The sequence below is a fragment of the Sceloporus occidentalis genome, unplaced genomic scaffold, assembly GCF_023333645.1.
Source record: "Sceloporus occidentalis isolate IW3139 unplaced genomic scaffold, rSceOcc1.0.p SCAF_62, whole genome shotgun sequence".
Classification (NCBI taxonomy): domain Eukaryota; kingdom Metazoa; phylum Chordata; class Lepidosauria; order Squamata; family Phrynosomatidae; genus Sceloporus; species Sceloporus occidentalis.
The window spans coordinates 3,673,595-3,687,453 of record NW_028317042.1 but is presented as its reverse complement, the minus strand read 5'-3'; the positions used below and the strand labels follow the sequence as shown (position 1 = coordinate 3,687,453).

The 13,859-nt window shown below is 39.3% G+C and overlaps 1 protein-coding gene across 3 annotated transcripts in view; it reads left to right on the top strand.

Moving 5' to 3' along the window:
* Positions 1 to 13,859, top strand: part of LOC149287317 (glutamate receptor 1-like) — an 89,334-nt gene that overhangs the window by 47,160 nt on the left and 28,315 nt on the right. For all 3 annotated transcript variants that reach the window (XM_089493061.1, XM_089493059.1, XM_089493060.1), the window contains exons 3-4: positions 10,387 to 10,626; positions 13,020 to 13,204. In XM_089493061.1, the coding sequence (XP_089349187.1) occupies positions 10,387 to 10,626; positions 13,020 to 13,204 (425 nt within the window). The remainder of the gene's footprint in view (positions 1 to 10,386; positions 10,627 to 13,019; positions 13,205 to 13,859) is intronic.

Genomic DNA, 13,859 nt, shown 5'->3' with positions numbered 1-13,859 from the left:
TCCTCCTTGGGGATCAAGTCAACAGACTCCTAGGTAACTGTTGGACATAAATGCAGTAAGGTCTCAAATCACCCTCAACTTGACATCTGAATTCAGCAGCATTCTCACCAATTCAGAGGAGAGCTGCATGGTCAGTCTGAACTTGGAAAGCTTAGAGCTCCTGAATTTGCCATCAGCTTCGTTATTGAGCCTAGACATTCCCACGTCAAAGGTACGTACTCCATGTGCTGCCCTGCCCTTTGGTAAAACTATAGTGAAATCTCACGTTATGGTAACACATCCAAAACAGAAGTATCTGTATCGAAAATACAGCATGCACAATTTTAACCCCTTAATGACAAAGCCCGTACATGTATGGGCTCAAAATGCATTGTTTTCAATGGGTTTAGGGACCGCCCATTACCCTTAAGGGGTTAAGCATTGCACCTAACCATTCTTGGTGATTTGCCATGTTTACCAAGTTTTATTCATTATCGCTAATACGTCAATATATAGAAATGTTTTCTTTTTGAGTTTGTGATACTGCCCCCTAATGGGGATTCAGGTTGACAGATTGTAGAGTTGCACTAAAGTTGCCTTGTAGAGGCGAAGACACAAGACCCAATTATGAAAGCGGAGGGAGGAAAATTTCGGCTAGTTCTTTCGCAATCTTTCTCTCCTGTCACTCTGAGCCAAGCCAATCATTAATGTCCTGAGTTTTAATTAACTTTACTTGGTAGCAAAAACCTGGGCTCTTTGAGCCCCGAGCAATTCTGAATGAGCTAACGCATCGGTTACAGTACCGCGTTACTGATCCGCCAAAGACAATAGCTCATAGCTATTATGGATAAACACAACCATATTAAATCATAGTACTACCAAGATACTGACCTCTGGGAAGAAACTCTAACAAATCTCTGCCAGAAACCCAAGGCAAAAAAACACCTTAGTAAATTGCCTTCCATAGAAGCTACAGTAAGGTATTCTAGATTACAGAAAACGTAAACATTAAAATAAACCGTATTTTTTGGACTTTCTTTCGTGACTTTGATGACGGTATATAATTCGGAGCTCATTTCAGTTGCTATATTTTTTCATTACGTGAAAAATATAAGAAAAAGGAATTGGAAAAGCATCTCTCGCAGTAGTGTTTGATGGCAATGTCACCGCAATTACATTTGTATCTCGACTTTCCTAGAAAATAACTGTATGTGGCAGGATCTTGAAATATTTTGGACTAAAATTATAGTATATCTGACCTCCAAATTTCTATGCAACCATAAGCCTGTATTAGAACAGATACCAGTATAACATACACAGAAATGATAATTTATTCATCCATATTTCTATATGTTAATATGTAGCCCCACTCTGCTTAAATATAGATTACACATTTTACTATTCTAATTTACATATTTACTATATGGATAATAGTATTTTATAGTACAATTCAAAAGTGAAGTCTGGGGCCGGTAAAGAATGTAGGTAAAGGTGCTCTCTCTAGTGTTCCACTTACTTTGTTTTCAACACATTAAAGAAGTATTCTACTCTTAAAATTTTATTTTCTTAATTATTATTTCATGAGAAAGGATGGAGTGCTGTGTTACTTATACATGACTGGCAAATCATCTACCGTGGTCATTTGCCGAGGACCAGCCCAGGGCAGTGCCCCTACATGACTTCATTGCAGAGCGCAGGCATATGACATCACAACCCAACGCTAGATGTCATTAATGAACATCTCAACTATTCCATTAAGCAGAGGCACAGAAGGGGGTCTGATGGTTTTTCTAATTCGTATTGCAACATACGAATCTTACTCTTGTTATCTCATGTTCAGTGGGGTATTCAGTGGATATGCAACATGGGTAGTACCCAAAAGTTACAAAAAAATACTCATCCTCAAACTTTGACCATGCGTGTGAGTCATAAATGAAGGATATGAATGGGCTTAATATTTAATATCTATATTATCTATGTAGCTTTGTATAATTTAAAGTGTTCTTCTTAGTATGAATAAGAGTTCATTAATTTAAGAGGGTTCCACTAAAATGAATATGGTCACCATATGATTTAGGACCTTGCAGGCATAAGTTTAAGAGCTGTTGGCATGTTTAGAATCCCTTTTCTTGACTCATAACCATTCTGAGTACATCAAGTCCAGGGAAACAGCTTGATTTTTTTTTTATTTTTTTTTTTAAATCTTGACAAGAGTGGCACATCAGATGCAGCTTTCAGACAGTTACATCCAAATGTTCGAACAAAGGATTTGATAATGTAGTGTAGCTGTGTGTGTTTGGATGTCAGATATATAGTCGTGGGGAAAAAACACGACAGGGCAGATTTGTGAAATAGGATTTTGGTAAAGATAAAAATGGAAAGTAGTGAAAATGGAAATCATAGTTTTTTAAACTGAAATCATTACCCCTGCTTGCCTATTTAGTCTGCAAAATACAATAAAATTATTAAAGTTTGAACCAATTTTAAAGGTCTCCAAAGCAGGCTCTGCGGACATCATTTTTATCTAACTTCCGAGAGGAACCTTGAGTGTTCAGAGACATGCCTCTGCTAATTTTGGGGGCAAATACTTTGAGTCTCATCATAGTACATACATGGGAATGTCACAGAGTAGGTGGCCCAAAGCTCTTCCTCTTCTGTGGGAGTGGATTTGTGAAGGGGGCGGGGCTAAATGCAAATGGACGAAGTGCAACCTGCATATGGGCGGGGCTATCCCCATAGAACCTTTAGTGGATTGGGAGTGGGTATGGCCATGGAGAATGAAGCACCTGAGCCGGAGACCCTGGGAACCCAGGGACCCTGGACATGGTGTAAAGATCTAAAGTCTAGTCCCTAGCATTTTGTATTTTTAATGCATTTTTTTCAATTTTGCATGGACTCCAGTGCATTTAACTGCATGCAAATAGGTGCAGGGAATTTTTTGTTATAGTAGTTAGAAAATGAGATTTCTGTTATATTAACCTCCTCCCTGACAGCTAGTTCAGAGTTTTGGGCAGCCAATTGCATATATTCTCAACATCAGTATTCAGATAGGATATTAATTATTATTATTATTATTATTAGCGTTTATTAAGCACCAACATATTACATAGCAATGTACAATTTTAATGGGTTTTTGGACACAAACTTAACAAATATACATTTACACACGCAGTCACAACAGGAGTTGAGGACCCTGCCCGTGAGCTTGCCATCTAGCTTTACGGTACTTTAATACAAAGTTCCTGGCAAGAATGGTGGGCTTATGCGGACCTCGCTCAAGAGTTTACAATCTAAAGGAATTATATGGGTAATAAAACAAAAGAGGGGTGAAAAGAGGGAATAGTAGCGCTCTTGTAGCAGTAATTATGTGTGATTGGCTGCTGCTACTCACATCTCTCATTGATGCCTCTTACACAATAAACCCCAAAATAATATTATGTCTAATATATAATTTAGTAGGTCCTGGTACCTTATCTATTATTATTATTATTATTATTATCTTTTATTTATATAGCGCCAACAATTTACACAGCAGTTCAGACAAAACTAGAACTGACAGACTAAGACTAACCGATACCCGCAAGCTTAAAATCTATTTAAAAACACAATAAATATCACAATTTAAGTGATTTTTACCAGATTTTTAAAATATATTTACAATGCATTTAATAACAGAGATGCTGTTATTTTTCAGCTTGCCGATGAGATGGATAGATAGTCATCATCTGTCATTCATCCACAAAATATTCTAATTATTATTGATAAAAAGCAAAAACGGCATGCTCTCCATTTATCACCGATTTTTAACGTAATGTGAACATCTGGAGAGACCTCAGTAGATTTTTGTTGTCTGATTTTAGTTGTCCGCTCGTTACTTGGCCCGGTGATCAGGCACGGAGATAGGTCATGTAATTGTTATGACTGTCACTTGTGTTCCAGTTCTTCGCAGGAGATCACAAAGCGAAGGTGTTCCATGGAAGCCAGTCTAAGTGTTTAATCTATTATTAATCATGAAGCGCCGGATTGATAGGACTCCAGGGACATGCGGGACATAAATATTTATGACCTTGTTAGCGAACGCTTTTTAAAGAGACAGCTGGAAAACGAAGTGTGTTTATATTCCATGTCACTTCACATAGTGTTCATGTTATGTTACGGATCAGGGGATATCTGAAGTGAGGCCATTTATCCAGGATGGCAGGATCTTTAGCATCTGGCACAAGAAGTTAATGGAGATGTTGAACGCTAGAGATATTGATGGCTTTTATCATCAAAGGTACTTGTGCAAGAATCTGCGTGAGAGGGATTTGATTCAAAAGGTGGTCTTTGCGCTGTAGTACAACATACAAACAATGGAACTGATAATAGTTGGAAGAAGACTTTAAGGATAAGGGCAGGGTTTCAAGGTTTATTTAAATTCTTTCGTTTGTATGTTGTAATTAAAAAAGTTGTGAAGCTATTAACAAACTTTTTTTAAATATGCCACTTTCTCTATTAATGTTGTCTCTTAATTCTTTCCTGTGAAGATTAAAGAACATAAAAAAGTGTTTTTTAAGTTACCATAGAAACAGCCTCTCAATGCTTCCTTTTGTGTAAAAGACAATTAAGTGTTCCCGGCAAATGACTAGGCAAATGTTTACATGTATAAAACATAATTTAGGAAAAGATTTGGACAATACATATATTAAGGTGTAAGACTATCTCAACCAAGAGCATTCGCCAACTTGATTCCCTGTCCTATAATGCATCCCCACTCAGGAGTTTTTATCTCCCCAGTTCCCTTAAAGAGGAAACTACTCCATCAGCATAACTTTCTAACCCCCCCCCCCCCAAGGACAGTCCAGGAAAGCCAGTTTCCAACATATTTCAGCCCCATAAGCTTTATCAATGGGGTGTTGTTTGTTTCATCCGAGGGCCACATGATTATGGAGGTCTACAACTTGAATTGCTGATAAAAGGAAGGGATTTCATACAAAGAGTGTAGAACAGACAGTGTCTTAAAATCCTGCCCATGGTGCATTCCCACTTGGGAGAATCTCCAGGTTTAACTCATTTGTGACATTAAAGTGGAAAAACCTCCATTGACATATCAGTCTGATTCTCCTTCAAGGACAGTGCAGAAGAGAGGCTACTGCATGATGGAACCAACAATGGAGACAAATGTCGATGGAGGTTTTTCCTCTGTAATTACATAAGTGAGCTAGAACTTGAGTGACTTCAGAGTTTATTAGGGATACACCTAGGCATGCTATTAAGAATCTATCCATTCTTATTGAAGTTGCTCTCATACCTCTTTGTACCTTTAGGGATCTTTGGGGTCCACCCCATGTGTAAGAATGATGACAAGACATGAACCTCCTTGCTCACTTGTGCTTTAAGGGAATTTATTTGCACTCCATTGGTCCTGCCTAAGAAGACTGAAATGTATGTCTATGGTTGTTGGTTACTTGATGCAGAAAAATATGCCTTACGCTTTGCCTCTGAACTGTCTTTGAGGGCAGTATTAAGCTGAAATGCCAATGGTGAGTTTTCTTCTGTAATGGTATGTGAACTAGGACTTAAGATGCTCTTAGTGGGGTCACGCTGTAGGGCAGAAGTGATTTCATACCTATTTTTCATTTCGTATTTCCAAATGTGGCCCTCCTTGCCTAGATGGATAACACCTGCACCTCATTGTATGGCTCAGTTTGTTGGTTTCTCCATTAAGAGGACATTTAGATTTAGATTTAGATTTTGGTTCCCACTAATATGTCAGTGGAGATTTTTCCTCCGTAATGGCAAAAATTTGAGACTCTGCCAAGCTATTATGTTGCTTGAGTTCATCTCATACCTCTTTGTACTTAAAGGTTTAGACATATGGCATTAGGAATAATGTTTCTAATGTGACATTTTGCTTCAAAAGTGTTTAATTAGAATAGGTGGAACATCATCTTTTGCTGTGTTTCAGTTGGAGCTAGATCAGTCCTTCTTGCAGGAGAGATTTAACATGGCTTGGGATAGGCAAAGAGCTATACTGTACATAGGGCAGACTAGATGGTCTTATTTTTTAATGTTACACCATCGCTATATGTATGCAGCCCCTTCTGCGCAATGATATCAGAGAGCTAAAATGTTTGGCTCTCGTAAAAACTCACAATTTACTGAATAAACCCCTGTGGCTTACACTGTATTGAGCGCCAGCTGAAAAATAAGAAATAACCTCATCATTATAGGGATAATGAAAGGGCCTCTGCTACGTTCTTAAAGACAATTTGTAGGAATTCTAGCAAAAATGTATTTGTGGTTGCGTAAAGCAAATGATAATTGAAAAATAATGGTTACAAATGGAAAATATTTAATATGGACAGAGATGTACCATGAACTCCTATGGGGTTAGGAATAATGCTCTATGATATTGTAACCACATGAAATATTCTATGCCGGCAAGGGGAGAGATGAACAAGCAGTGGTTTTCTCTATGATTCAGTTGTCGAGTGACTCCTAACCACTACATATTAGGACCTTACACCAAGTACTGAAAAGCTGCTCTGTTAACGCAGATACTAAGGGGTTAAACACAGCTTATCGCAACAACACATCTACTGCTGAGAAATGAAGCTGTTAAAACTACAGGCGAAATAGGTTAATTTGCTTAATTTGTCCAGGCAAATATCCAGAAGAAACTGACTGCAGGCACCCCAGATAAGAATGGACTCATTATATAATTGTTAATTGATAATATAAATTAAAGTGATGATACTTGCCTGGGGAAGCAGAAATTAGCCAAGCATAGAGGGTACAAAGATTGCAGTGAGAAAATTACTGACTCTTTGATGCAGCTTTGAGGATTAAAACCAAGAAGAATTGAAGTTCCTTCTAAACCTCAGAAACCAATACATGTTTAAGTACTTAGAGAAGAGGCGACCATTAAGGTTGCCTCTCGGCGATGTACAAGAGAAAAAAGAAAAATGCAAAATGTGATTCTGGTGGAGTCTTTAAAAAGAGGGTTGTGTTGCCATGGCAACTAATATACATACAACTGAGTATTGCATTAGTTGCCATGGTGATATTACCACTTCTGCAAATTTGCACCAGATTCACTTTTTAACCATCACCCCCACAGAACGAGGCAGTTAAACGCATTGATTACAGTGCAGTCGATCTTTAGAGAAAAAAACAAATGAGCTCCTCAGACAACCGCAGGTGGCTCTTTGTTTAGTAGAAGTCTGAAAGACAAGCTCAAATTGCTCTACTTTTTCTCTGTTGAAGAGATTATGGAAATATGCATTGCCAGTGTGCTTAGGCAGTCATAACTATGATGCCATGACAGTGACATTTTGTACTCTTTGGTTCAGTCTGGGCCTGGTGGGACATGGTTGACATTGACCATTTAATTGACATCTTGTGCCTCAAACACAGGGATCAGACAAAAGTCTATAGTGGTGGAGTAATTTATTTCCATGCTCCAAACATATCTACCAAAAATGGATTGCAGGCCCGATTCTACTACCCCCTATTTTTACGCTACTGATTACAGATGCCCCTGCTCTTTGAACATGCATTCCATTGTTTCATATCATATTGTCACGCTCCAAAATGATCAACAAACACATCACGCATCCCGAAGTGCCCATAAACAAACACAAAAAAACAGTACTTTGATTTTGTTTCTTATTCTTTGTCTATTTTCTGCTTTCCAAACATCTGGATACCAAACCATCTGTCGGCCGTGTTTAGTTCCGCACTGCTGCAGAGAAAGGCAATATGTCATATCTCAGAATGCAGTTATTCTGCAAAGTCTGAGGAAGAAGAAATAAACACATGATATAGAAATCTGTAAATAATATAGGCTGCACAATTAAAGTCTGGAAGGTTATAATGATCAGGAAAACTAAACCTTCATGACAAGTGCTAGGACCTGGGGGCTTTTGAGGGTTATACTGCGGTAGGGGCTCCATTAAGATAAGTTAAAAGCTTGCTGTGTCATTCTTTAACCACAAAAGTGGTGATGGTGATGGTTCCACACTCCCAGAAGAGGTATTTTGCCCCTTCCATCCCTACCCCAGACCATCAACTAGCCATAGGACAGGACATTGTGGAAAAAGCAAGTGCAGATGTGTATCTATGGAGCCCTTAGCAGCCCAATCACAGTGTGTACTAGGTACACCCCTAACCCAAAACATCAAAGTAGTGAGCCCCCCAGATGGATCTAACATTACTGCCAGAGGATCAAGCTTTCCCTCTCTCACAGGTACACAACTTAAAGACTAAGAAGCAATAGGGGCTCCGTTAAGATGCTGGTTTTAATGTTCCTGTGAGGTGTAAACATTCAGTATCTCCTCAAAGGTTGGGTATTACAGTCTGCCAGTCATAATCATGAAGTTCATCACATCAGCCTTTTTTTCCAGAATACATACATTTCACATGTTGCTGACCGGCAGTGGTACCCAGCAGGTTTTGGGAAAAATGGCCAGTGTGGTGATCGTAGATTAAATGCATAGTTACTTTATAGATAAAAATGGGGGCAATCTTTTATGCAGATATTTCCACAAGTCCTTGATTTATTTGGCAGCTTCTGCCTGCCCTGCTAATCGTTCCTCTTGATACTAACTTATATAGGAATGGAAAAAACAATATTGATGTAAGACGTGTATTAAGAATTACCTTACGAGGTGGTCGGAAATGCCGTGCTTTGCTAGTATCTTGTGTATTGGACATATGTGGAATGAATATATCTGCCTTGACAATATGTGTTAAATATTGTATCAATAAAAACTATTTGGGGGTACATAGTTACTTTTTAACTAGTTTTTAGTCTCAACTGTTTGGAACGGTTAACATGGAGGATCAGCTTCAGATTTATAACTTCTAAGCTCTCCATTAAAAGATTTTACCATCCCTTTAACAATATCCTTCCTCAAAGTCACTCCAGAAAGGAATTAAAAATGCTTCAGTACAGCTGCAATGTTTTTTTGGAGGGTGGACGGAGAGCTCTTTGTGACCTGCAGAGAGCCCAGAACACTACATCAAAAGCCATCAAACAGCATACAGGGAACTCAGGCGTCAAACTGTCTTTGCAAAATTACCATCCTTTCGGTCTTTCAGAAAGCCTTTGATACCTTTTGCAAGTTGTAAGCATTCTTTCCCACCTTTAACGGACGGGGGGACGCAACCCTATCATTATAATGCACTTAGCTTCACGCAGCTAGTATGGCTTGCAGAACATTGGGAACCTTCTCTGAGCTGGTAGAGCTATAGAATTCACATGTAACTTTTAAAGGGGAATTAAGTCAGTGATTATAGCGAGGAAGCTCTAAGTAGTCATATTATGAATCAGAACGTTAATTAATAAATTGCAGTTGAGTTTTTTTGCGATGTTTCCATTGGTAATTGGTCTGTTAACCTCTTCACATCGCTACAGGGGCTGCTGATTAATCAAGCTGAAACTTGACTAGTCATTCACTCATGTAAACATGAAAGGGGATATCTGTTAATGTAAGGTGCTAGGACGAATGTGAGGATGATCTGGTATGTTTAAAAGTGATGCAAATTAGGTTGTCGCTTGAAGGAGTCGATACATCAGACAGTTCTTTACCATAAATGTGTTGATTGTAGTTATAATGTATGGATCAAATGCACAATGAATGCCATACCCTATAGGAGGGATAAACTATTGACTGTTTTATAGGTTTTTTCTGAACCCCAACACCAAATATTTTATTCTACATACTTAATATTTCATTTACATACAATCTGTAGTAAGTTGTATTGTGATAACTGAGCTTTGCTGCTGAGAGCGCATATTTTTACACATTAAGAACACAATTGTTCACATTTTTGTTCACATTGTCAGTTTAAGCTACATACCTTTTCATTAACTTTAGCATGGTACATCACGTCCAATCTGTGTGCTTTTATGACTCAATATGGTACTTTAATGGCAGGAAATATTGGTACATTATCATCACAGTGATGCATCTAATAGGAATTTCTATAGGCAGGGTATTTAACTGGGCAGATTGGAAATTCAACTGGGCAGATTCCAAAGTTACATTTAAACTTTAAAAAAAACCTAAATGTACCATTAGTACCATTTTGGCTGGGAATAGTCAACTGCCATGTGACACCAGAGTCGGCACTGATATGGTTGGTGCCATATAAACAGGAACGCTTATTTTTCTATGTGAGTAAACCTTCGGGGGGGAAACAGATCTACTTATGTCTATTTGCTTAACAAACTAGAGCCTAGTTACTGTTTTCCTTATGTGGGAAAGTACCTTTTAAGGTTCCTACTAAATGAATAAGCGTTAGAGACAAATGACTATTCCAAATGTTAAAACCCCATCCCTATCAGCATGCTACGTACTGGTATCAATTTTGCAGTATTTCAGTTTATTTGATCTAACTCTGATCTTTTTTTTCTACCAGTTTGTTCACAGTTTTCCAAAGGGGTTTACTCCATTTTTGGTTTCTATGACCGGAAGACAGTCAACATGCTGACCTCTTTCTGTGGTGCTCTCCACGTTTGCTTCGTCACCCCCAGCTTCCCTGTAGCCACTTCCAATCAGTTCGTCCTGCAGCTAAGGCCGGAACTCCAAGATGCTCTCATTAGTGTTATCGAGTATTATAAATGGAAAAAGTTTGTTTACATTTATGATGCAGACCGAGGTAAGGGGGGGGATATTGTATGTTTTGATAATTGAAAAATGATCGACTGGATAATAGGGGTCTCATTTTTCCCTTATTTTTTCTGTGCACAGCCCTTAGATGTGTATTACACATGCACATCTGCAAGGTGGATTGCATCTGTGCTAGGGAATATGCAGGGCCAGCCCAAGGCAAAATGCCGCCTGGGGCGAATTTTAAAATGCCGCCCGCCCCCATATCTACCCTTCCTCTCCCTCCATCCCTGCCGCCCCCCCATTATCTACCTTTACCCCCCCCCATTATCTACCCTTACCCTCCCCCTGTACTTACCTTTCAGAGTCTCCCTGTTCGGTCTCGGTGCCGGCTTGTAATGCTGAGCGCCGGAAATGAGGTAATCTTCTGGCACTCAGCATTACAAGCCGGCACCGAGACCGAACAGGGAGACTCGCCGAAGAGGAGAGAGAGAGGGGCGCCGAGCGGGTACTGACAGCTTGGTAAGCGAAAACCACTCGGCACCCCTTTCTCTCTCTTTCGCTTTAAAAAAAAAAAAAGGGCTTGGGGCTCGGTTGCCCCACTCGGCTCCATTGTCGGGCCAGCCCTGGGCATATGACTCGTGTCCATTATGTGCTTAAGGTTGGCCACCCAATGGCCTTGTAGTTTTACTAAAGTTCTAGCTGTTCTCGAGACAGAAGAAAGAAAAAAAGCACTGTAGCCCATATATGACCTGGTCCCAATGGACTATTCATTAGATCATAGAACTGAAATGATATTCTCTAGCGGTTAACTTATTTAAAATGGGATTTTATAAAAACAAAGTTGTCAGTGACAGCTGTGAGATGTTAGATAGAGGTGCCCTACTGAGATACTAAATAACAAACCTCCCAACAGTATTGATTTTTGGACACTGTCTCACTACCCTAAGTAGCTGCCCCACTGTCCTGCTTTTGCCAGCAGTCAGGACCATGACCAGATGAGAAGATCTTCTGATCTCCCCTGACTGGCCCAAAAGGTGATAAATCAATAGAGGAATGTGCAGCACAGACCTTGATTGCAGCTCCCACGTGACCTCCGTGCGACACCAGTAGCACAAGGTGACAGTTCCACTAAGCAAGGAAGGTGGTCTCACTCTTCCTGCCCCACCTACTTCCTGGTATAGCCACACCTCCATCTCTTGACATCTACCAGGGGTCCTGATTTGGACACCTGAAATGTTGGGGGGTATGAAATAATCTCTATTGTTATCTTTTGTACGTGAGGATTTTTACATGTACTCGTAGGATCTTTCTTACAATTTTATCATTGCTAAATCTTCGAAACCTATTAAACTGTCACATCAGATATAAAACCATAATTCAATCCAGTACTGTAATCCTGAATATCTCTTGTATTATTATTACTATTTTCTGCTTTTAAAAACAGATTTGTATTGATATTTTTCCCTTCATATCCCATGATCCCTCTGTGAAGATTACCTTGGAATCCTCCGTTCACCTGTTGCATGAGGTTGTAAAACGCTTTCTAGATTCTTCCTGCATTGGTTTTAGACTGCATGTGAGCCTTCAGCGCTAAAGATTGTTTACAAAAATAGAATTGCTCTATGTTAATCACCCAGCTGGATACTCTGACTAATGAAAGGACTCTTCATTAGTCCTGCGAACTCTCTGGCTCCAGCTGCCCAGAGCCCCCTTGCGGGAAGCGGATAGGAGGTCCCACTGGTGTCGTTAGGTGGTTCCACTGAAGTCTGGGGCGAGTGCCTCTCCCACGACCTGGAGTTTCCTTGGATTGATCCTGAGAAGCAGCGCTTCAGCTGGAGCCTCTGGCCGAAATTCAGAGGGTTCCCATGTATGACCATAAAGAATCTAGGTGGTGTTTGAGCAGGAAAAGTCACCCATATTGTTTTGCGGAATATGATGTGCTATACAAATCAATTAATAATAATAACAACAATGGAAGCCTATGGGTCTGCAGATAAAGCAAAACTAACCAACATTACAGTACTATATTTATGGCTTCAAGAAAATATTTACTGTACTTTGTGACTTCCCTTTTAAGATTATGGCTAATATGGAATATGACTGCTCCTCTAAAGTAAAAGGGTAAAATAAGCCACCAATTAGACCTGGCATTGCCCGGGGGCCACTGGTTGACAATGTTCCATACTCATATGCTTGGCTGAATGAGCATAAAAATGTAAGGTCAATTAAGGTGCCAGCGCCAACTCGTCATCCCCAGTCAGGCCCTGCCACCAATATTTGGAGTTGCTACTTAGTAAGTGTTTTACAAAATTACTGCCAGTTGGGTAAATCCAGTTCATTCCATTTACATACCGATTTTTTTTATATTTTTTTATATATCATTATAACAGTACATGTTGTATAATAGTGTATATGTGTCTTTAATCCCTCTGTTACTAGGATTATCTGTTCTTCAGAAAGTACTGGACACAGCAGCAGAGAAAAATTGGCAAGTGACAGCTGTGAATATTCTTACCACCACAGAGGAGGGTTATCGCCTACTCTTTCAGGACCTAGATAAGAGCAAGGATCGCCAGGTGGTGATAGACTGCGAGTCGGAACGACTGAACGCCATACTCACCCAGGTGGTGTTAACATTAGCCACCACAGGCTCATTTCCTTCTGGTCATGGGGGTTTTCAAGTAGTCCACACTAGAGGAAACACCAGAAGATCTGTTAAATTATACTTTCTATTGAAAGGCATTATGGGAGAGATTTCTAAGATATTAAAAAAATACAGATGATATTATGATAGTTTCCATAAAAATATGGAAATGGATTGTTAGAAAATTGTAATATTTCATGTTTTTAAAAAAACAAATACATATAACTGCAAACAGGCCCATATTAGTTATTTATGTAAGTGCATTGTGTCCTTTATTGAACTTATCTCCAATTTTTTCATTTAGAGGCAAATTAAACTCAGATACCTTCTTTTCATATAATGTCTCTGATGAATAGATCCAAGGTAATTTATGAGCGGCAATATTAGTGTATAGGTTTTTTTTGTTTTTTTTTAAGTGTTATCACTGTTTCTACAAGTGGTATGCTCCTTCTGATTGGACCATGCCATTTGTTGTCCTGGTGATAAGACAGCTTGTCAAACTTTGCACCAAAACTGCTATTTCTAAATAGCATTCATAGCTGCAACCTTGGGAGGGCAAGCAATTTATCCTTCTACGTTACACATATCACCCATGCGTTTGTCCTTTTAGTTACGGATCACAATTTTCAATGGCT